This window comes from Macadamia integrifolia, unplaced genomic scaffold (genome assembly GCF_013358625.1).
Source record: "Macadamia integrifolia cultivar HAES 741 unplaced genomic scaffold, SCU_Mint_v3 scaffold453, whole genome shotgun sequence".
NCBI lineage: Eukaryota > Viridiplantae > Streptophyta > Magnoliopsida > Proteales > Proteaceae > Macadamia > Macadamia integrifolia.
In genome coordinates this window covers 160,884-185,389 of record NW_024870454.1, presented here as the reverse complement: position 1 = coordinate 185,389, position 24,506 = coordinate 160,884, and the positions used below count along the sequence as shown (strand labels likewise).

The 24,506-nt window shown below is 40.0% G+C and overlaps 2 protein-coding genes across 3 annotated transcripts in view; one reads left to right on the top strand and one right to left on the bottom strand.

The window, feature by feature from the left end:
- Positions 1-2,701: 2,701 nt before the first annotated feature.
- Positions 2,702-5,203, top strand: LOC122068717 (peroxidase 46-like). Its single transcript, XM_042632597.1, has 4 exons — positions 2,702-3,065; positions 3,160-3,339; positions 3,453-3,618; positions 4,580-5,203. The coding sequence occupies exons 1-4, from the start codon at positions 2,844-2,846 to the stop codon at positions 4,996-4,998; spliced, it is 987 nt and encodes a 328-aa protein (XP_042488531.1). The 5' UTR covers positions 2,702-2,843; the 3' UTR covers positions 4,999-5,203.
- A 2,069-nt stretch (positions 5,204-7,272) lies between these two features.
- The window catches only part of LOC122068698 (ubiquitin receptor RAD23b-like), a 23,793-nt gene continuing 6,559 nt past the window's right edge, over positions 7,273-24,506 (bottom strand). The window contains exons 3-13 of one of the 2 annotated variants that reach the window (XM_042632580.1): positions 13,195-13,233; positions 13,094-13,103; positions 12,871-12,985; positions 11,775-11,955; positions 11,540-11,695; positions 11,385-11,450; positions 10,689-10,736; positions 10,499-10,608; positions 8,442-8,520; positions 8,234-8,353; positions 7,273-7,635 (exon numbers count right to left, since the gene is read on the bottom strand). In XM_042632580.1, coding sequence (XP_042488514.1) covers positions 8,237-8,353; positions 8,442-8,520; positions 10,499-10,608; positions 10,689-10,736; positions 11,385-11,450; positions 11,540-11,695; positions 11,775-11,955; positions 12,871-12,985; positions 13,094-13,103; positions 13,195-13,233 — 921 coding nt within the window. In that variant the 3' untranslated portion in view covers positions 7,273-7,635; positions 8,234-8,236. Of the gene's footprint in view, positions 7,636-8,233; positions 8,354-8,441; positions 8,521-10,498; positions 10,609-10,688; positions 10,737-11,384; positions 11,451-11,539; positions 11,696-11,774; positions 11,956-12,870; positions 13,104-13,194; positions 13,234-24,506 lie in introns of both variants that reach the window. The other variant, XM_042632579.1, reaches the window with a different exon arrangement.

The following is a 24,506-nucleotide window of genomic DNA, read 5'->3' as shown; positions in this document are numbered from 1 at the left end:
AAAAAAAAAAAAAGAAGAAGAAGAAGTAGATTTAAGGTTAGCAACTTTACATCAATTTTTTTAAAAAATAAAAAATTTGATGAATTTATTTTATTAGTGTTCAATTTTGAACCGAGGTATGTAAAACGAGGGATTCCAAAGAAATGATATTTTGATGGGCATATAAATGGACCTACTAATGTCTTAGAATTATTATAAATCATAAACTGATAGAAAGAGATCAACTACTCTTCATTCACACATTCCAACTAAAATAGTTGTGATATAATTGAAAATAAATGTTGACAAGTTGGCATTTAAGATCATATAATCGCAAACATTTAAGTTACACTTTTTTTTTATTCTTCTTCTTCTTCTTTTTTTTTTGGCATAGATCACTCAAGTCTCCTGATTCAATAGGTGGACTTCAGGACATAGATCTCAAGCCTACATGGCAGGCCTTCATTGTTAGCTGGTAGTTCTGAGGTTAGTGTATAAGACACTGCTTGGTTTGAGGGGAAGTGAAGCAGGGTCAGGTGAAACAAAACCAAACCAATTTTCTTTGGTCTTATGGATAGTCTATAAGACTAGGGGTGTCAATTTGTGGCCCGACCCGACGAAATTGACCATTTATAGCCCCGCCCAGCCCGGCCCGTTTATTAAACGTGTCGGGCTCAAGCCTGAGTTCGACACGTTTAATAAACGGTCGGTCTCGGTCTTGATATTTGGACCGTCAGGCACCTGACCAAGATCGACCAATTAATACCCGATCGAGACTGGTCTATTTTGCACCGGCCTGGCCCGGCCCCGTTGTAAGATACCTATTTTACCCGACCGAGAGTATGTCATGTTGGCGGTCGACCGGATGGAAGCCTCGGTCGACTGGAACTGTCCGAGACCATAGCCGGTTGACCGGTAGAAAGTCCCAGTCGACCGGTGACTGCCTGGAAGTGCCCCAACGGCTATATTTTGCCTCAACGGCTCTTGACGGTCGACCGGTGGTCCCAGAATACGTCCGTTAGAGCCTGATTTCCTGCCTAAAATGCTTCACTAAATTCACTTATAAATACCCAAACTGCTCTTAATTAAATAATCATTAAGAAAGAGCTTTAGGAGTATGTTGGATCAATGATTTGGATTTTTTGTGATGTTTTTAAATATGTGACTTGGAAGAGAGTAGGCTCCTTGGATCAATCAATACATTTATTGAGATTCATTTGTAGTTATGGGCAATCCCACATGAGAGTATTCTCATTGCATTTTCATCCAATCATCTCTTTCCTTAAAATTTTATTTTGCAAAATTAACCATGTTACTGTACATAGCATGGATTATGAAATGTCCAACCAGTTTAAAACAAATAAAAGAATAGCCACAACCAGATTTAGACAATGAAAAATAGGAAACCAAACCCCATCGTCCGTCATGGCGTCATTGCTCAATAATATTAAAGAAGGCCCGTTTAAAAATCGGTTACGCCCGTTTAACATTAAACATGTCCGTGGCCCGGTTAAGGCCAGACTAAAACCCGATTAAGGCTTGATTTTAATAGCCCGAGACCGACTGACCGAATATAAAGTATACCATTCCCTCACGAACTAAGCCCGATTAGTTAAATGGACGGACACGGTGCAACCTTTAAAAGTCTTCAAGCCCGATTAAGCCCAATCGAAATCGAACCGGCCCGACCGGTTGACACCCCTATATAAGACCCCGTTTGCTGTTTCCGAAATGTTAGATAGTATTTTTTTATTGCCCCGTTCAAATTTTGAACCGTTTTAAATATTTCATAGCAAACAAAGATTTTAATGTTCAAACATATGTATATAGATTAATAAAATATCTTAATTCATGTTCTATTTATTTGAATTGCAGATGATCTATATATCATTCCACGTAATGACATCTCCCATTTCAAGCCAATGGATTTGTATACAGAAGAGGTCCAAGGTGGAAAAAGAGAATGTGTATGAGACCAATGCATCCTTTTCCCTTATTAACAAGTAGAATGGATAGATGGTTAGATGGTTATACTTGTGGAGCCTTTTAACCCTGAATTGCAACTGATCCACATTGGGAATCATCCATGCATACTGACTTGTAGCAGTTTCAATAAGGAAGAAACCTAAGGTTGTGTTTGGTAGTCAAGATAAGAAAATAAAAGAAAAGAAAAATATACATTTTTTGTACTTTTTTTCTTGGATTAAGAATTTTTCTTTGCACTTGGTATGTCTTCACCCAAGAGAAGATTCCTCTTTTCAAATTCAAAATTCCTTTTGGAAATTGTGAAATTTTCTTTTGTTTTTTCAAAAATTTTCTTACCAAAAACACAAGAAAACATGAGAAAATATGAAAACATAATAAGACAAAAAATGAATGATTACATAATGATTTCCTATGTGTCTATCTCTCTCTTAAAATTCGAAATTTTTTGAATTTTTTCCTTTTCTTTTCTTTTCTTTTCTTGGTAACCAAACATACATACTCTTTTTATTTTCTCACAATTTCTTCTCTTTTCTAGATTCTTTTTTCTTTTCTTTTCTTCTCTTGGCTACCAAACATAGCCTAAAAGTGTGTTTTGTAAAATGAAGTTAAGCAATTGATTCCACTTAGGTAAAAAACGTAAACCTCGTGCGTTTTGAATGTCCACCAAACAGAACTTAAAATGGAGGGATTGGAGCTCATTTTCTTTAAATCCTTGCTACCCATCCAGTTACTGCCATCACTGCACCAAGTAAATGCAACCTTTAAAGAAAGAAGAAGACCTCTCTCTCTCTCTCTCTTGTACCATATTGAGCAAGTAAGAGACTCAAGAGTACACAGAATTCTCTTTGGTTCACATTCCTCAAACCCTCTATCAGGTTATGGAGCAGAGACTGATAACCTTCAACTTTCTCCTTCTTACTACATTCACTTCTTTCTTCTGGTTTTCTTCTTCTTCTCCTGGCCTTTCCTTCAACTTTTATGGAGCTTCCTGCCCAACAGCAGAGTTCATTGTCAGAAACGCAGTGAGGTCTGCATCTACATCTGATTCAACCCTTCCTGGGAAGCTCCTTCGCTTAGTGTTTCATGACTGTATGGTAGAGGTGAGTTTAAGCTTCTTTTGTCCAAAATCCAAGATGCCCAAAAATCCAAAATGCTTCCTTTCCAAACTTTACTTGATACTCATTATGTTTATAGGGTTGTGATGGATCTGTGCTCTTAGAAGGAAATGAAACAGAGAGAAGTGATCCAGCCAACACATCCCTTGGAGGTTTTTCAGTAGTGGAATCTGCTAAAGAGATGCTTGAAATTTTCTGCCCAGACACTGTTTCTTGTGCTGACATCCTTGCTTTGTCTGCTAGGGATGCTGTTGAATTTGTATCTCTCTCTCTCTCTCTCTCTCTCTCTCTCTCTCTCTCTCTCTCTCTCTCTCTCTCTGTGTGTGGATATGAAGAAGGGGGCAACTGACAAGAAAATTGTACTTGAAACAGGCTGGAGGACCACATGTTCAGATTCTTACAGGGAGGAAAGATGGGAGAGTATCTTTGGCTTCAAATGTGAGACCCAACATGGTAGACACAAGCTTCACTCTGGACGAGATGATGAAACTCTTCTCCTCAAAAGGGTTGTCTCTGGATGATCTTGTAACCCTTTCAGGTATGGAGCACTATCTATTGCCCATCACTCCAAATAAACTCATCAACATATAATGTGTTGCACTGTTGGGTTACAATGTCTTGTATTTCATCGTTTGCATAGATTCCAAATGACCATTAAGACCTGTATAGGATTTCCCTGTATATTTATTGTTAAGGGTTCTTTCTCTGTAAGCAATCTAAGAGAGGTGCGACGAAAAACGGCTGCAACCTGATTCTCTATTGATAGTGAAGCAGATCTCATCTGACTCTGGATTTACTCAATTTTGCTAAACCACGTAAATCCTTGTGATTGTTTGTTTGTGATTCCTATTCTTTTTGCGTCGTTTTAGTTTCTCATTTTCCTACATGCAGTTCATCAATACTTATTTTTAAGTTTGTCTCGAATTCTTGACCCGTTTTGAAGATTGACCTGCTTCGATATATTTTGGTGGCGACCTGAATGGGAAGTTTTCTGAGATCTGTGGTGGAAACAAAGGGATTGGGCCGATAGAAGTATATAATGTATTATCGTCTTGTTGAGCAATTCATTGTAATTTGGGGGGTTTTCGAGCTAGGGTTTCAAGGTGGGTTTTCTCTGCTTGGGTATAATCTCTCTAGACTACATAGTGAAACATCTTCTTTTTCACCTGAGAATGTAGAACACCACATCGATGTGTGAACCTCGTTAAATCTCTGTGGTATATGAATTTGTTTTTGTTTATTTTCATATCTGTTGGTGCTTGCTATAACACTTATTTTCACTGATGTCCATTTATCTAAACTATGCAATTGATCATTGGGCTTCTGTTTTTTTTATTGGGTTATAGTTCTAATGGCTGTCTAACAAAGGCAGATGATTAGATATTCCAATCCAGTGACCCTGACACAAATGATGATCAAATAAATTAGTAATTTATTGAGTTCAATTGGTCAATTGAACCCTGCGTTGTATTCTTTATCTACATTCTTTAATTTTGCAGGAGCACACACCATAGGATCAGCACATTGTAGTGCATTCAGAGACAGGTTCCAAGAGGACTCAAAGGGGAAATTGACACTAATTGACTCATCTTTAGACAAGATATACGCAGATGACCTCAAACAGAGGTGCCCTGCAGATGCAAGCCCATCTATAACTATTAACAATGACCCTGAAACATCATTGTCATTTGATAATCAGTACTATAAGAACCTCTTATCCCATAAGGGGCTCTTCCAGTCAGATTCAGTTTTGTTTAGTGATGGAAGAACAAGGGAGATGGTAGAGGAGCTTTCTAATAGCCTAGAGAGTTTCTTTGAGAAATGGGGGCAGTCATTTTTTAAGCTTATTAACATTGGTGTGAAGACAGGCAATGAAGGAGAGGTACGAAGATTATGTACATCAATCAATATTGGATGAACAGATTTATTTGGCAAGAAGTCATGTATACCTGCTTTGTTGCATTGTTTGTTTTGTTTGTTTGTTTATACAAGTTTTTATACTGTTTAGATTATTTGATTACACAAGGATCTGGAGGATCTTTTTTGCTGTCTACAAAGAATAAAAAAATATGGATGAAATTAGAAAAACTCTTTCTCATATTAGAAATTTATGTAGTTTTCTATTTCCCATTTCAGCCTTTTTTTTTTCCTGAGAAGAGGTGGGTTACTTTCCATCTCATATTTTTTTCAATCCAAATTATACACAAGGACAAAATTAAGGTCAAATAATGATTAAAAAGTCAAAGATAGGAGCAAAATTATGAATAGTTGAAAATGCACAAAAAATATCTTGTTATAAATTAATACTATGTTTGAGTTTGACCACCAAATTTATTTACACTCACCCGTTAATCTTGAAATAGTGAGATTCATCTCTAGGGACTTTATGGTCCTTTCAAAATCTCCTACTACCATTTGGGAGAAGGTGAGATCATGGGTTTGAGATTTAAAGATAGAATCACTAGCAACATTGCTCCTCCATCTCGCGTCGTCCTATGCAACTTTGTGAAGAACATGGTCATCATTCACGTGCTTACTAGGAACAAGCAACTTCAACTTGGGTACTTCCTATATTGCTCTTCTTAGTGATCAATTTCTGGATCCAGATCCTCTTCAAATTCTCTAGCACGCATCCAATAGTTGGGGACCTGCATGCACCCAAGACCCTCCTGGCCATCGAATGCACGCTAGAGGAGCTGGAAGATGGGAGAGGATCCAGACTTTGTTTATTCTGTTGTCTTTGCTATTTCTTCCCCCTTGGATGGCTTGTAACAACAGATGTATCGTTATTTTCATTAATAGAGATAACCTTGGTACTAGATGCTGACTGATGTGCTTGTATGCTCCTTGTAAACCATCTATTAGGCATCATTTCTGGCTCTCTCTTCAATCTTTTCTTAAGTATTTAACTCATCATTCTTTCCCCTTTAGTTGGTGACTTCAATGACATACTGGATCCTAAGGACAAGTTTAGTGGGAGTGGCACTCATATTTTTAAGATCTCAGACCCAAAGAGATGTACGAGAGCCATGGAGCATCAAGACGTGGGAATACTAAGGCTATGATTGGTTTGCGTTCTCAGAACACGTTCTAAATCTAGAATGCATTCTAGAATGGTAACAAGTATCATTTTACATGTGTTCCCATTCTAAATTCTGCCTTGTTTTAGAACAGGCATTATACGTTCTCATTCTTGCATCTTGCCAAAACCAGTGAAACACCTACATGACGATCTTACATCAATCCCAAAAACGGATGAGCTGGAGACGGGTAATGAAGGTAGCTAGTACCACAAGTGCAATGGAGGAAGAAGAAGACGACGACTATGATCCCTCCCTCTCAAAACTATCCTAAAGGGGTACTGCTACCTTTGATTCCTTTAGCCCTAGCCTGCCTGTCCATTTTCTTTTTGAAAGGAGGAAACAGAGGGGCAAGCACAGGAAAATGAAGGCAAGATCGAAGAGAGAGGATGTGGAGAAGAAACAGATGAAATGGAGTTCTCCTTCTACTTTCCTTTTGATGAATTATTCAATGGACACGATTATGAGAGGGGGTCATGTGTCTTCCTAGCTTAACTTAATTTGATGACTTTAGTCTTTTCTCCTCGTATCATTTGTGCTTGTGTCGCCATCGCATTTGCTTCTAGTTGTAGATTGTCCACCAGCAACAACAGTTTCCTAAGTCATGGAGGTGTTCGACGAAGTGCTCGAGTATTCTATTAATCAAGAATGCATTTTAACCAACATATACCCAAACAATGTTCCCATTCTCACTGAAGCATACATTCTCCGTTATAAGAATGGGAATCTGCATTCTCAGATTGGGAATGTACACCAAACACAGCCCAAGTGATTGCAGTGAGAGGCGGCTTATAGAGGATATTTATTACATGTAAAAAAAAAAAAAAACAGTTTTAAAAGGGTTTCCATTCGACTGAAACTAGTGAATTGGGTAGAAGGTCCGGAGCTGTAAGGTGATGTGCTATATGGGCTTGACCTGAACCCAGCCTGCTAATAAATCTCGTAATCTTATTGCCTGTCCTTCAATTGGTAAAAACCAATAATGAGGGCCCATCCTGTCACACACTGAATAAAAAATCAAAAAGAGCCCCCCTCCCCTCAAATTGGAGACAGAGAGAGCAGAGACACAAAAATAGAGCAAGTTTAAGAGGCACTCATCTGACGCTAGAATGGACACACGGACACAAATTCATCCCTGTATAAAACTTGTTTGGTATAATGTTAAATTTGCTCTGTCATATATAGTTTGCTCATTCAACAATAATTGCAAAGAATCGACACAAAGCAGAGATGCATAGCACTTCAGAGCAGAGCAGAGCATTCAGACACTCTTCCTTCCTTCTACCCAAAGACAAAAACCATCGTGTTCTCACTAATAAGCAAAGTAGAAACCAATGGAAATCACCATCCCCAATCTGACAAGAAACACCATACCCAATGTGTGACCGCCCTCCAATTGAGAGGGGAAGTTGTGCCGCCTTCCTTAAAAACAACTCCGGACAACTTTGGTCATGTAACCCTCTTCCACATGTTTCCTGAAGAAGAAAACAACCAACATTATTCACTGGAGGCCAATGGTGATGAACAAGGCTACCTACCTATCGATCAACCTCGACTGCTCAAGCAGGACCGTCAGCATACAAAACACATGACGGACCAGAAGTCGAACCAATCAGGAATTCCAGCACAGCACATTCTATATATTTACATTTTGCCCCAAAAATAGCCACCAACAGGCCAATGGCTTCGCTGTGTTTCAGTTTAGTGATTATTAACAGAATATGATTACTTAGATAAATAGTGGTAGATTTGAAGTCTACTTCAACCACTATAAATGCGAGTGAGCTTGATTGAGAAGCAACATGCCAAAAGAAATCTAGCCTGATTTGTTGCCTATAAATTCAAAATATTAAGGCACACTTCCACCATGAAAATCAAACTAATATAGCACTGCACATGGACCTAAAACAGGGGACATTTAAAGTACAGAGATCAAACCAATCAAACTCTTCGGCCCATAAAAAAGAAAAAAAACACATCATACTAGTTCCAACACCACAGAAATAAAAGACAAATTTCTATCCAACAACCTCACAGGAGATACCAACAGAAGAGAATAAAAATAAGGATTACCACTTAATCTTCATAATCCCCAGCATTCTCCAGCAAGTAGTTGACTGCCAATTCCTCATTACGGTCACAAGCTAAAAATGCCTCGATGACAAGGGCTCTGTCAAAGCCCATAGCTTCAAGCTGTAGAAGAGAAGAAAATACTCAATAATTACATAACTCAAAACAAGAAAAAAGAAAAAGCTGTGACTGAGAAGGATGGTCAGCATACTCGCTCAATAGCCTCCTGCTCTGCCGGTGTAACACTAATAGCATGGGGCATGTCTTGGTCTGCTGGCTCAAATAAATCCCTGTTGGCAACAAAGAAATAAATCTTCACCATTTTTTCCAAGACAAAGAATCTGACACCATTATCAATCAGATGGATAGGTAGCATCAGCAATAAACATACTTAGATATCTTAAAAAATGAAAGCAGATGTGAGTGATATACACAGGGCAGCAATTGGAGAATTCAATTGGCAAATATAACCCAAATCTAAGGGCCATTCCTCCTTCTATCTATGTGTGTGTGGGGTGAGGGAGGGGGGGGGGGGGGGAGAAGGCCCCCAAGGAGAGTAGAGCTCGTGACCTCTTAAATGTGGCATGTTGTCCTTGCCAACTGAGCCACCCCCATAGGGTGGCCCATTCCTCTTTTGATGCTTAACAGGTGACAACTGATTTAAGCAACCCAATTTCAAATTTCCAACTGAAGCCAGCAACGCATACTCCTAAAAATTATGCTCTATCACAATCTTATGAAGCCACACTGGTTAGGGTCCTGCTTAAAATGGTTTGCAGTCATGAAACAAAAGCAATTTTAGAAACCTTAATATGGGAAGCTGGCCAGGTAACTATTCCCCATTTCTGCCTTAATGCCCAACAGGTGACCAAACCTTTCCAGGAAAAAAATTAACCCTAATTCCAAATTATCAACCGATATCAGCAATAAATACACCTAAAAATTACGTTCTATCATGATTTTATGAAGCCACAGCATCAGTCAGAGACTCATGCTTTAAAATGGCTGGCCACTTATTAAACAAAAATCAATTCTTAGAAACCTTAACTGGGAGCTGGCCAGGGGAACTGGATAACATGCAAAAATGTAAAAAACAAAAATTCTATCATTCACTGGCCCTGTGTGCATCTAAAGCTAGCTCCAATTAGACATTCAGCTTAGCAGGAAATTAAAATGATCTCCCCGGCCAACCTGCAAACCACAAATTTTGAAATCAAAATTCATAAATAAAATGTATGCATTTTCCTCTTCTTTATTAGTTATTGGCTAGCTAAAAGTTCCAGTTCAAAGAACATGCTAGACTTTCATAAATGACTGTGATTGTTAAAAACTGTTGAGACGATATAAAAGAACTTGTGGAAGAAATGAGAGTGAAATTTAATAAAATCAAACAGCAGGTATAGAAATTCAAAACCTTCATACAACGGTATCAGAATCAAACAGAACTTCATGAGATGCAAAATTAGGCTCAAGTTGATGAACTACTCAGTTGAACCTGATTCTGCATTCAATTATAGGTGGGATGATTAGGATGGTTCACAGATCAAACCAATTCCTGAAGTTGAATGTACCCAACTACCACCATTTCAACTGAAATGAAATAAGCAGAAATAACTTGTCTGTAGCCAAGGAGCAACAGAAATCCCTCCGGAACCCAATCACTTTATTTCAAAACCCAATGGTAGTCCCCTGCCAGCACATATGCAGACCTATACCTTTTCCTACCCATGAAAGGAACAAAAATATGAAGGTAAGAAGAAATACACCATCTACATAAAAACATTGTGATTCCCACTGTACCCAATACTTACGACTTGAAACATGACATCAAACTGAAAGAACCCACACAACTGGAACACTTATATTAAAGAAAAAAATTACCACCCTCCCTCTCCCCCAAAAAAAAAACCAATAAATATGGAGCCCATAGCACAGCACATTGATTATCCCCACTGCAATTCCTTATTGTCCAATTGAGACCTTTGGGCATTGGATGCCTTTACAAACGGTACTTCCTGATATGTACGTCCACTTCCAACCAGCAACCCAAATTACGATTTTACATCCTAAGTGAGCATTTACACGATGATACCACAGGTACCCACTGCTAAAACAACTTTCTGGACAAAATAAGGAAGATAGAGCAAAATGGATTCACCACAACTAGTTGTGAGAACTAATTTGATCAAAGCAATCACAGTGGTAGAAACAATAATATGAATTCTTTTGCCTTATAATATTTAAGTTGAAGCGTATCAAAATGCTCACCCTTCAGCACCTTCAACCGGTTCATTTATTAATTGAAGAAACTCTGCATGGTGATCCTGGATCAGTCTAAGAAGTTGGGGATTTTGCTTGCTCAGCTCCTGAAGCATTGGCTGTAACAGGATGGACAGTTTATAACATTTGAAAAATTAACAAAGTAATCTAAAGTTCTCCAAGCTAATAATTCACAGACCTGTAGAATTTGTGGATTTGATTGCACCATTGAACGCAAAGCTTGGAACTAGAATGAGCCGAAAAGGTTTAAAGGAGAGAACAAAAGTGAAATCAGAAAAGATGCCACTTGATTTTAATTAAAATAAGAAATAACCTACATTAAATAGAAAGTAAATAGCATGTCATCCATTGTTTAGCAATAAAAAAGAGTTAAATTCAGCTGGACATTTCACAAACCATAACGAGAGCCCAGAAGCCCTCACAAATATCAGAATACCATTACAAAAAAAAATCAGGTATAAACAGGTCAACTAACCATTGGTGACCATATAATGTCACTGATGTCACTTGCAGCATATGCAGGATGAAGTTGTAACTACTCACGATGGATATAAATAAGAAAGGGAAAGGGAATCATATTTTTTTATTATTATGTTTTGTAATTGTTCATCTCATGCACTGGGTAGTGGGTACAGTATGACCATCCCCAGGCCCCGCAGTGGCGGGATTCTCATGCACTGGGTATGCCCTTCGTGTTTGTTCATCTCATGTATGCCTGAAACTGTGGTGGAACATTTTAATTCTGAAACCAAAACCGGATTTGTTGTCCAACCACAGTTATTGACACTAATAAATCCAAATAAAGTTTAAACATTAAGCACCTACAGAATGATAACACAGAAAAATTAACAAGAAAACAGAGAAAGAGCCACACCTGTTGGTTGTGTCTCAGGAAATCAAGGGATCCACCCCCAGCAGCAGCACCAGAATTGAGAGTCTCCTGCATGAATTCTAACTTCAGAATAATGAAAGAGAATCATAGAAATGCAACATGCAGGATACGTCATTAAAAAAATGCAGTGTTCTTACCTGGGGAAACAAATTCAGGGGAGAAGAATTAGGTCCTCCAGTGAGAGCTGCAGTAGTTGCTGCACTTGTTTGACTAGTGGGGTTAGCACCCCCAGATGCTGGATTTGTAGGGAGAGGAGCTACAGGAACAGCAATCTCTGCAGTTTCTGGAATACCCTGAAAAAAGAAAGACCAAATATCAGTCACCAAGCCCCAGAAAAAGCATCCAGTGGACTACAATGAAGTCGTGACATACAGAATATAAATAATCAACAGCACGCTCTGGATTGTTGTATGCTGCACGAAGAGCACGTGTAACGGTCTCCTTATCCCAGTTACCACCACCCATATCCATTATTTGCTGAATAGTCTGCTCAAGATTACTACCAGCAACTAAATTGGATGCAGCTTGACCATAGACATCACCACTATCAACTCTGCAATTAAGAATGTTCAAATCATAGCATCAGGACATGTAGCCATGGTAAGAGCAACAACAGAAAAACCAATTCTCCACCCAATAACAACACAAGATTCAGGACATTTTTTTAAGACCAAAACAGAAGTTATCAAAAGAACACAAAAAACATAAAAGCAAAAGAAGAAACCATTATTAGAAGGAGAAAAAGGCACCACCAGACAATACAGGTGTTCTTTGTGGTTGTCACTTTTATAGATTCATACATAATAAAGAATATATCTACAAATATGTAATAGCTGGAAGGACTGTCAAAATGTTTGGTATCCCCAGAAAATTTCATCCCAATGTCTCAGTTAACTAAATTATAATCTACATCATTTCATCCGTCCATTTTTTCACCTCTTAACTATACAGTTATAACTAATTAATCAATACAAGCTTGGGTAACGCAAAGAGGTCTTAAAAACATTTTCATTTTGCCAATATTTCCCAAAAAGAGAAATCATGGCTATTTTATCTCATGAAAATAAAATTTAGAGACTAGCAAGGATGCAAAAACCAAATAGGGTTTACTAGAAGAAATCACAGAAACCTTGCCACACACTATTCCAACCCAAAATAAGCCAACGGAAGTTGCATTCAGCATCTAGGTCAACCAAATCCATTATATTTTGAAATATAAGCAAACAAGTGGCATACTACAGGAAATGACAATGATCATTTATCAAAATATCAAGTCAACATCAAGGTGACATGAAAATCAGTTGGTTAAAAATGTTAACTTAGATGTTGAAAACATAATGGTCGTTCCATCCGAAGTAAACATAGTTCTCACAGAGGCACCATTAAAAATGGGAAACACACACATGCAGATATACTAGATGATATGACTACATTTCAAATAGAATGACAAAGAAGCATGTAGGCTCACGGTGCTTGTAGAGTAGCAACAGCTGCTGCAGTTGTTGATACAGGTGTTGCTGCAGTTGTTGGTGCAGGTGCTGCTGCAGTTGTTGGTGCAGGTGCAGGTGCAGGTGCTGCTGCAGCTGTTGGTGCAGTTGCAGGTGCTGCTGCAGCTGTTGGTGCAGTTGCAGGTGCTGCTGCAGCTGTTGGTGCAGGTGCAGGTGCAGGTGCAGGTGCAGGTGCTGCTGCAGTTGAAGAACCCTGTTCTCCAAAAAGAACAAAGCTCCATTAAAAACATATGAAGACAGAAATGTAACATCCCACAATCATTAATATCATGCAGCAAGAATACCTGAGCAGATGAAGCCCCTGTTGATCCCATGGTTTTGCTCTGCAGAAGGAGAAAAACTAATGAGAACCAAAGAAGTGACTAAAAACAAAAGCTTCACAGTGAGAAAATTGACCCCAACCACTTTCAGAAAGGCCTTCCCGTTCCCCTTAAAGCACCATATCCAAAACCCTGCAATGGTTTAATGTGTCGTATGCTAGGAGCAACCCATGGAGTGATAGTAGATTGGTTATAGTATATCATTTCGTTCACTTTTCTTTCTCCAAATTTACTTGCTGAGCTAATGCTATTTCTTCCACACAATCAACCATCAGAAAGTTGGTTTATTCCAAACCCTAAACTCATAAACTCCAGCATCCTTTATTTAAGACATTCCCTATGAACAGCCCACCTTGGTAAGAAAATAGGTTTGACCAGTGGTCCTATGTACAACCTCCACTAAATACAAGATTGGCTTCAAATATAAACGAGGCCACCATGCACTGAATAGGTCATTTATAGAACCAGTGTCATTTACAGAACCCTCTCAAGCCCAACTTGGGGATGGGAGAAACTCAGCCTGGGATGGACTTCTCAGGTTTCAGGTTGGGTGGGCTTGCATTGAGGTTTATATTGTGAGATTAAGTGTAAGAATCTAGTAATAGGGTTATATCAGATTTTTAAAACTTTATCACGATAATAAGTTCTGTTCTAGGTTAAGAAAGTCCCATTATACTAGCTAACAATGAGTACAGCTATAAACCCCAGACACCCGACCAAGGCCAGTTCAAACAGCACCCAACCGAGAAAATATGAGCCCTGCTGTGGGCTTGAAAATTTATTACTGGGATGGGCTCAGGCTAGGCAAGCACAAACCCAAGGTAGGATCAGGTTGGGCTCAAGCTGGGCCCACCATTTAGTACTCAGCACCAAGCTGCCATGACCACTTTGGTAATAATTCATTAGTCCAATGTTTCAAAGATACTGCAAAGTCGGTCATATATTTCAGATAGACAAATATCAGAACACACAAAAATAATAAACCAAGAACAACAAAATCACATGGTGAAAGCTTAAAGCCTTAAACTTCTCCAATAAATATTATGTCCCATAACAAAAAGACGCATTAGAAGAAAAAAAAAGAGAGCAACCCAGTACACGAGGATCCCGCTACTGAAGAGTCTGAGAGGGGCAAATGTAAGCAGCCTTACCCCTGCATCACAGGAGAGGCTGTTTCCAAGTTTCGAACCTGTGACCAACATGTTGCAATAGTTCAATAAAAAGACGCATAAGTACGCTCTTAATAAGGATCATCTTCGGTATCATTTTTATTTTTTTTTCTCGACATAAAAATATTTTTGCAGGTGTTTTGGTGTCTCATTTATGGACTCTACTTTTATTTAAAATAAGGGGAAAGGGTTTCTGTGGGGCAGTGTGGCCCATGCGCCCTGACACATGGGAGGGCAACATGACCGACCCGCCCCCCATGAAATGGTAAATGACATTTTTGTGGATGATCCTCAAGCACTCCCATTGGCACTCACGCACACGCAAGATCCACACTCCCTCACAAGAAACACTGCCCCTTAAAATAAATCAGAATCATACAAAAACCATAATAGGGTCAAGACCAATTTATCTATTATGGCCAAACATCGTTTTTGGCCATTTATGTGGACACTTTAATGAGCAGGTGCACATAAGTACTAAAATTAATGGGTAAAATAGTCATTTTCTTTTGTTATTAGAAAGGTAAGCTCCATCCACCTCCTCTACTTCTACTTCTACTTCCTATGCCCCCGTCCCTGCAACCCCATTTCACCCTCCCCACCCCACCCTACCCACTAACCTCACCTCATTCCCTCCAAAACCTCATCTTACACCTTGCACCTATCTTGGTCAACGTTACAAATCTAAATCCTGTTTAACAGAACAAAAGAGTCACTACTCACTTCCCTCCTCCAACTCTGTTGAGGCTTCAATTTGTGCACCCTTCCAACTGTTCTCTCTCTCCCACTATTTCGGCGGGATCCTTGAGCTTTTGGTGGTACAGCTGCACAAGGTTCCTCCCAGGCTTCATGAATCGTGAGAGATGAAGGCGGAGAATGATATGAAGAGTGACGAAGCTGCTGATTCTTCAACTTCCGCTCTTGCAGGGGAGGTTTCGCACTATTCCTACTAGGGCACCCCCCCCCCAAAAAAAAAAAAACCTGCTCTATATGGTTTCTTAGTTGTGTGATTGTATATAATCCCTTTCTATTTTGTCCTTCCCTGATTTGCTGCCTTCCTCCCCCTAAATTATTAGGGTTAAAAAATTCTCTTATTTTCCCATTGTATTTCCCCCATGCTTATAAATTGAAACTACTCCGTAGCTACATCCTATATATTTCAGAGCATTCTCCCTGATGGGGTAGCCTTAGGGAAGAGAGGGAAATCGCATAAGAGGGGGAGGGGATCACACACAACGCACAAATTCACTAATTCTAAAATAAAATTCACTATAATCTCAAACATTGAGTTTATGCAAGTATTTAAAGGGAAATAATAAGACTACACTTACTTAGACTCTAACACTAAAATAAACTCCTACTTATCCTACCCAAAGAACAACATGAGAAAATCTTACGAACCCTATCCAAAGACAAATATGAGAAATAAAATACATAATATATAACTAATTACTACCAGCCCTTGTTGGACCAAAAACCTGGGCTAGATCGGTTCTTTTTGGCCTTTGGCTTCTACAGCCGGTCATGCTGGTCCAACCAGGTAAGTGCATCTGTATTTGCATCAACTCTCATCTTCTGAAAAGAACTCGACTCCGACAAGTTTGGGTGAGGTCCAAGAATGCCGTCAAAGTCGATGCGCTTGATGAGAAAAATACCTACTGTCCTCTTGAGCTTGAAAGGGGGAAGATCCTTTGCTGGAAGGAACTTCATCTCAAGGCCACCATGCTGAAAAAAGTATGTATTCTCATATCCACAGTGCTTAGCTTTCTTGTCAAACAACCATGGGCGCCCCAAAAGAATGTGACAGACTTTTAGAGGGAGAACATCACACTAAACCTCATCAATCAGTCCACCAATGGAATACGTAAGCAAACACATTTCATGAATTTTCAGATTATTGTTGTTCACCCACCCAACCTTGTAGGGGTTCAGGTGAGGCTCAGTTTTCAGACCCAACTTGCGAACATCTTCAGCAACAACATTAGTACAATTGCCGAGGTCAATCACCATATTCCACAAGCTATCATTGCATCGCACCCCGGTCTGAAAGATATTGTTTCGGCACCAATCGTCCTCGAGGATCTTCTATGTAGTCAAAAGAAGACGAATCACATAGAACGGTTGAAGCTCACCATCACTTTCACCATCATTAATCTCATTAGGATCATGATCACATTCAGCCTCTAGATCTGTTGTTCCTGTTTTCGGTTGCTCTTCTGGTGCATAGGGTATAAAATTGTCCTTGTCGATGTAGGCTAACAACCGATAAGGACAATGATTAGTTTTATGCCCGTACCCCTTGCATGAGAAACATTGAATAGCTTCCTTTGGAAATACTGAGTTCCTGTCATAACCACGCTATGTGAGTATGGATGATTAGGTCGTGAAGATGACATGTCTGAATCACGTCGAGGTGGAGAATATGGTCGGCTGGGTCGTGAAGATGCCATAGATGAAGTATTAGCCTGTGGTCTACTGATTGACTTTTCCAATGGAGATGACTGTGGCTGAGTAGAACTAAGAACTTTAGGAAAAGCATCTGTAAATGGCCTCTGATTGTATGGCCGTTTCAGACTTTCCTCAACCTGATATTCTACTTGTATGGCATCTTCCATTGTAGACAGTCAGTTAGATGCAAGGGCAGCACTAAGTTGAGGGTGCAAACCATTGTGGAATTGTGCTACCAATACTTCTTCATCCCACTCAAAATCAGAACGAGTGACCAAATAATAAAATCGAGCAACATACTCAACGGTCAAATTCTCCTGTTTCAACTATGCAAACTTGAGATGCAAGCGTGCTTGTAATCACAAGGCAAGAATCTCCGATTCATGACTTCATGTATTTCAACCCAAGTAGTGACCAAACCAATGCCTCGGGTTTGGTTCTGTTGTTGCTTGATCCATCAAACTCTGACCATGCCTTTCAGTTTGGCCTCTGCAAATAGGATCTTTTGGGCCTCAATCAACCCATACCATCTAAAGAATGTCTCTAAGTTGTGAATCCAATCAAGGTACAGTTCTGGATTGTTGTCTCCATAAAAATCAAGAACATCCAATCTTGCTGCTTTTTCTGCTCCATCATCATATCCACAAGTTCCATATGGTGGTGGAAGTGGTGGAAGTGGTGGTAGTGGTGGTGACAGATCCCATAGAGTGGTGTTGGAAGAATCCCCAGATTGAATGGGACTCTTTCATCTATCTGCTACCGCCAAACAATCAATATAAGTTTGCATGGATCTCATAGAAGCTTGCATGGATCCCATCATTGCCTTAAGGGAAGTGACTTCGGTAGTAAGAGATTCAAATTTTACATTAGTTTCTCCCTTATAGGAGTTCAGTTGTTGAACAACTTCACTATTGGCTACCATAGTGGAGATGGGCAAGATTAGACTTGAATATGATGGTAAAATAGTAAATAAATGAGGTATAAAGGGCAATGGCATAATGGTAAACAACTCTTTTTTTACAAAGATGGCAGAACTATAAATACTGAAATTCAATTTATGTTACAAAGGGATTTCACGTGTGGGTGTAGGGTATACTTGGAAGTGACAAAAAAAAGGGATAAAAAGGGGATAATAGAGAAAGGAAAGGGTATTGTTGGAAATTCACAAGAGTTTAAAGAGGAAAGAGGAATAAAAGGAGATCGTGGGTTGAGAGTTTGAATTTAAGTCCTTGGCGACGGAACTAGACGGAGAAGGCGGAAGCTCAACGACCAACGGTGGATCGATCAAACTAGGTATGTTCCTCTCTCTCTCTCTCTCTCTCTCTCTCTCTCTCTCTCTCTCTCTCTCCTTCTGTCCCTTCTCTTCTTTTCTCTTCTTTGTTTCTTTTCTCTTGTCTTCAGATTTGTCTCCTCTCTGTGTTTTTTTTTTTTTATTTCCTCTCCTGATTTTGGCTCCCGCTGCTTCCCTCTTTCGTCAGACTTTTTTTTCTTCCTTCTCTCTCGCCTCTTCTGCTGTCTTCCTGCGTTTGCTCTTTTTTTTTTTTTGGGGGGGGGCCGCTAGTGGAAAGGGAAAGAGGAGGCAGTGGGGTCGATTGCAGTGGTGAAGGGAAGGAGGTGGTGGTGGGATAGGGAAAGTCTGTGCTGGACAGAATCGACCTTTTTTTTTTTTTTTTGTTGAGAGCAGAATCCTAAACTGAGAAAGGGAGTCGCAGGGATGGGTTGTGGGATGGAATTGTGTTTCAGTAGAGCAGGATCCTTCGGCTCTGATACCAAGTTGATGGGGTAGCCTTAAGGAAGAGAGGAAAATCGCATAAGAGGGGGAGGGGATCACACACAACGCACAAATGCACTAATTCTAAAATAAAATTCACTCTAATCTCAAACATTAAGTTTATGCAAGTATTTAAAGGGAAATAATAAGACTGCTCCTACTTAGACTCTAGCACTGAAATAAACTCCTACTTATCCTACCCAAAGACCAACATGAGAAAATTCTACGTATCCTACCCAAAGACAAACATGAGAAATAAAAGACATAATATAAAACTAACTACTACCAACCCTTGTTGGACCAAAAACCTGGGCTAGACTGGTTCTTCTTGGCCCTTGGCTTCCACAACCAGTTATGCTGGTCCAACCAGGTAAGTGCAGTTGTATCTGCATCACTCCCTTTATTGTATTTATTATCCTATTTTTTCTGATTAGGATGTTAATCTTGTCTTGTTGTGAATGCTGGTGTTCGTAGTGATGTTTATGTCAAGAGTTACGTTTTCTTATCTGCTCAAGCGCTTAAATTCATGATTGGTGGTGCTTCTTCCTATTACCTGATTTCATGGTGGTTGTGATGTTGAATCGCTCTAAAACTTTGTTTACCATAGTTCTCTCTCCCAACCCATGTGTCAGATCTTATTTTTTATTTTCCTTTCTCTTTTTTTGGGTGAATAAATAATTCCTACCAACGGAGGAAAAAAAAAATAAATAATTCCTACCAACGGAGGAAAAAAAAAAAAGCATTGAGCCCCGAAGGAGAGGAATATACTAGGCACAAGGCCCAAGGAAAACAAAAATACAAGCACTAGAAAGAGTGCTGAAAGTTCCAAGACCTAACTACAAGGTGAATTCTTTTTTTTTTTTTTTGGGGGGGGGGGGCGTGTGGGGGGTGGACTCCACATCTAAAAGGCGCCACTGGCAGCTTACACTTGTTATCAAAAGAAATGGAGTCCCAAATCTGCTAGAAAGATCTAGAGTTGGAAGTCCCACCTTTTGAGATTACACACCAGCCAAATGTGATTGAAGCGGCAAAACCAAACTTACCGTCTTTGTCACAAACCAAGGAACCTCCAAAAGTCATGTCAACCCAGTTCCATTCACGCTGAAGAGGCAAGACTCTATGACTACAAGGCCAACAGTGGGCCAAAAGACCCTTCGAGATCGTCAAAGAGAACATGAAGTTGAAGAAGAGGTGGTCCACATCTTCCATGTCATTCCAAAAAAGGATGCAGGAAGGGGGACAGGAATGTGTCTTTATAGATAAGAAACGATTGCATTGAGAGGCAATAGCAAAGGGCTTGCCAAGAAGAGAAACTGTGGCGGAGGATGTGAACTTTGAACCAGACCAATCTATGCCAATGAACAAGTGGGCCTCGAGCTCTAAGAAAGTCCCAAGCCTACTTCAAGCTGTCCAAGCGACCAAGTCTCCTTGAGATGCCAAGGGGGGAGGACCAAATGTAACCTAACGGAATGGAGGGAACGGCTAGAGGAGCACAATCACCATCAACAATAATGTCAAAGACCATGGCAAGTCTACTAGAACCCAAACTATAAATAGCTCTGTCACTGACCAAATGGAGGAGGATACCAGGCTCTAGGGATTAAGCCAAGGTCTGGTAAAAATACCACCATTAATTTGAGAAGAGATAGAACCCAAAGCAAGGGTCCTGAGCTTCAAGATCTTTCTCCAAACCCATGAAGCATCTAAGGAAATGGTAAAAGTCACTGTGGAGGCGCCTAGAGTCGACCCAGTCGACCCAGATACTTATCATCCTGGCATCTAACTTCCAAGTTAGTTTGAGTATACTAGCCAAGTTATATATTTGATAAGCTAATCCTCCCTCTTTTTTGGTAAGACAACTGAGGCCCAAAAGATAGGATGGAGATAATTGGAACATTCAGATCCTTTCCAGAGGAAGGAGTAATGTAAGGTAGGTTCACTGCAGGTAAACAAACCTCAATAGTAAACAACTCTCAACCAATTACAGATCTGACCTCAGAGTAAGGAAACAAATAGAGCAAAGAAAAGGGTTGAACTGAAACTCACAATTTAGAGGGGTATTAGGACTATCACACCTGATCAAAGAAGTCTCAAAACACTGCTGGAAGTCCACCAATAATGACTGAAACAGGGCTGGAAGATGAGCAGCACAAGTGCACAACAATAGATCCTCCCCAAAGCAAAGTTTTAGTATAGAGAAAGAGGGAGAAGACTGGCTGGCTTTTGTCGGATCAGGAGGACCCCAAAAGTTGGTCAAGTGCTCCTCCTCGGGTGGTCTTCAAACCATCCAAAGGGCTTCCCAAACAGAGATTGTATCTGGGAGTTATGGTGAAAATCAATGGAAGCCAAAAACCTTGACAGGATGAATCGATTTAGTAACTTGGCTGATCTTCAATCTTCAACTGTAGGGGCTGCTGTAACTTCAGTTCGAAGCTTCAATTGCTCACAAATCACTCTCTCATAAGCACAAATAAGAAGGAAATAAGAAGAAAAGAGAAACTAATGGAGCATTGATGTAAGGTGGGTTCACCCTAAGGTACAACAACCCCAATAATACAACCCCGAACCAAAATTAGAGCCCAACACAAAACAGATAACCCAAATAGAGCAACACTAGTTCTAGAACAGGGCTGACATAGACTCACAGATTAGAGGAGTTTAGAAGTCTCAGACCCGATCAAAATTGGTCTAGGGTACACCTGAAAAACTCCCAAAGTAAACCCCCAACAGGGCTGCAACAATGTACCAAAGAGCACAGACACCTCTTGCTGAAATAGAGTTTCAGCAGAGAACAGAATAACACCTGCAGTTGGCTTTTGGCTGAGCAGAAGAGGCTGAAAGCCTGGTCGAATGGTTCCCCCGATGTGGCCTGCAAACCCTCCAAAGGGTTTCCTAATTAGGGAAATATGGAGAAAATCAATGGAGGTTGAAAAGCCTGACACCTGGATGTGATCGATCTCCCCTTTTGGCTGTCTTCAAGGTTGATCCATGGGTGTGATGCAGATCTTCGAAAGTCTTCAAGTAATGCTCGAATCACTCTCTCACAAATACAAAGAAGGAAGAAAATAAAAGAAAAGGAAAAAGAGAATCGACAGGGGTTTGAGAAGGGCGGAGGAGATTGATGGAATGGGTACCTCACCCCTCAAGTTTTGGGTTTCACACCCCTCAATGAGTTAGGCGCCTCAACTCTCAATCATAGCTTTTCAGCCAAGTGTTTGCACTCAATAATTTCATTAATCAAAGTCCAACTATTACAATGAATCGTGCTAGGGCAGTCAAAAAAGCCCCGTCAACCCGAACCAGCCCTAGCCCGCCCTAAGCCCGAATAGGGCTTGGGCTGAGATTTCAGCCCATAGGGTGGACTTAGAGTTGAGATTTTCAGGCCCGAGGCAGGGTTGGGTTGGGCAATCCAAACAAACCATGTGTATTAAGTATAAAATCATATAAATATGCTAATAATTATTAATGGGTACTTATAGAAAAAGGTCTTTCGTTTTCCGCAATCTACACATATACGAAAACTTTGGTCCTTGGCCTCTGCAATGCATCAAGATCAAGCAACCATGTAACCAATAGTATTGGGTTAAAACCGGTCCAATCAGGGTCCATCAGGGCTGGGTTGGGTTGAGTTGGGCTAAACCTGACAGGGTTGGGCCTGGGCTGAGATATCCCAGCCCGACCTAGGGCTGGGATGGGCTTGGGTTGAGTTAAGAGACCTTAGGGGTTGGGCTGGGTTGCCCATTGACACCCCTAGATGGTGCCTCCTTTTATAGGCTTACAGAGCTGAAATCTAAAATAGGAAAACTAAAAGCTGTAAATAAACTTTCTAACTTGAACTCTAACTTGCTAACCAAGTAATAATTTAGTAACTAAAACTGAACTCAAAAAGGAAAACTAACCTAGTCACAAACAGGAAACTGAATTTAACACAAAATAGAAATTATTCCTAGTGTAGTTTGATGGTTGTTGTAGCTCCCTTCTCGAGATTGCCTTCCACCAAATAAGGACAGATCTAGGAATCTTTTGGAAGATCTTTTGGTAACCAAAACTTGGAGACCATGTATGCTGATCGATGGGAAGGTAGCTCGCTGCTGAGCTAGCTTGAAGGATCCCAAAAAAAAAGAAACTACGTAGCTGCCCAACCTAGGCTGGAAAAACTGCTGATCGATGGGCTAAGCAGGGACGCTTCTAGAGTCTTTGTTAGGGGCTGCAAAGGCCCAGGATAGGCCAGATCTGGGCTGGCTCTTTGTGTGGTTCGATCCATCTACATCAAGGGTTGAGAAGGAGGAAAAGAATTATAGGTTTTGGGCATCTCAACCTCAAGTTTAGGCATCTCACCTACAGCCATTTACCCAATTGTATCCCACAGCAAAACAGCATAAGCCATATCAAATAAACTTCATTCAATCCAAACTGAAATTGATTATACAGACCTCTTTAAATAGGCTAGGCACAGCCTTACAAATCAGAAAGGAAACTTACATAAGATAGAAACTAACTAGCTTAGGCAACTAACTACTAACTTGTCTACTAAGAAACTAACATAAGACAATAGGGAAACATTCTAGAAGACTTGTACAGCACCCAAATTGGTGTTAGACTGGTCAAACTACCAAATACAAAAAAGGCAGCAATATGACAGCTCGCAGGAGACAGAAATTGAAGCTTGGACTGCTGCTGCTTGGCTGGATCAAAGGACAATGTAGGAAGCTTCTAGAAATCCAAAATATAAGCAAAAACTAAAGTAATATGTGCCAAATCACTGTTCATGTGAACAGTATCAGTGTTACTGTCATAGTTTTTAAGGCGCTGGTAAGGCGCGCTGATGCGGTCCTTTGGTAGTAAGGCAGTCCGCCGACTCACGAGAAGTGTGAAAGATGACCGCCTTATACACTAAGTCGCTGAAAGGCGACGCCTTATAGCGCCTTAGTGTATAAGGCGGTCGCCTTATGTACTCGGTATTTTAAAAATAAAATTTAAAATTGTTTTGCTGAAGATTCCAAATTACATATTCTCATTGGGAGGTGTATAAAGTCTGATGCACATGTGATGCATTGGATCAAAAATCATATAAAAAATAAAAACCCTTCCCATAAAAAAAAATTAAATAAAAAAAAAAAACCAAAACTAGTAAAATCGTGCCTCTCATTCTCTCTCAGTCTGCTACTTTGCCTCCAAAACTCAAAACCCCAAGCCCCAACGTCCGACGATCATTTCTCCGGTGACTTCTCCTTCTCCTCCGACAGACTTTGGCAACATCCGGCGATCTCCGCGGCAGCCGCCTCCTTCGATTCTTCTCCGGCGGCATCTCCTTCTCCTTCGACAGCCTTCGGCAACCTCCGGCTTCTCCTTCTCCTTCGATTCTTCTCCAGGTATGTTTTAGTTTGTATTTTAAATTTCTGATTTGTGCATGTTTTTGTTTCTTTTTTCTTCTTTCTTCTCCCTGCTTCTTCCTTCTTCTTGTTTTCTGCTTTCTTCTCCCTGCTTCTTCCTTCTGCGTATGATTAGTTTTTTCTTTCTTTTTTTTTCTTCTTGTGACTGTTGGCTGGTTTGTAAGTGAAGTTTTTTTTTTCTCTTTTCTTCCTTCTTCGTATGATTATTTTTTTTTTCTTCCTAAGCCCTACGGTGACTGTTGTGAAGTTTTTTTTTTCTCTCTTTTCTTCTTTCTTCTCCCTGCTTCTTCCTTCTTCGTATGATTATTTTTTTTATTTTTTTTATTTTTTTTCTTCCTACGCCCTACGGTGACTGTTGTGAAGTTTTTTTTTATTTCTCTTTTCTTCCTTCTTCTTTTCTTCTTTCTTCTCCCGACTTCTTCCTTCTTCGTATGATTTTTTTTTTCTTCCTACGGTGACTGTTGTGAAGTTTTTTTTTTTTCCTTCTTCGTATGG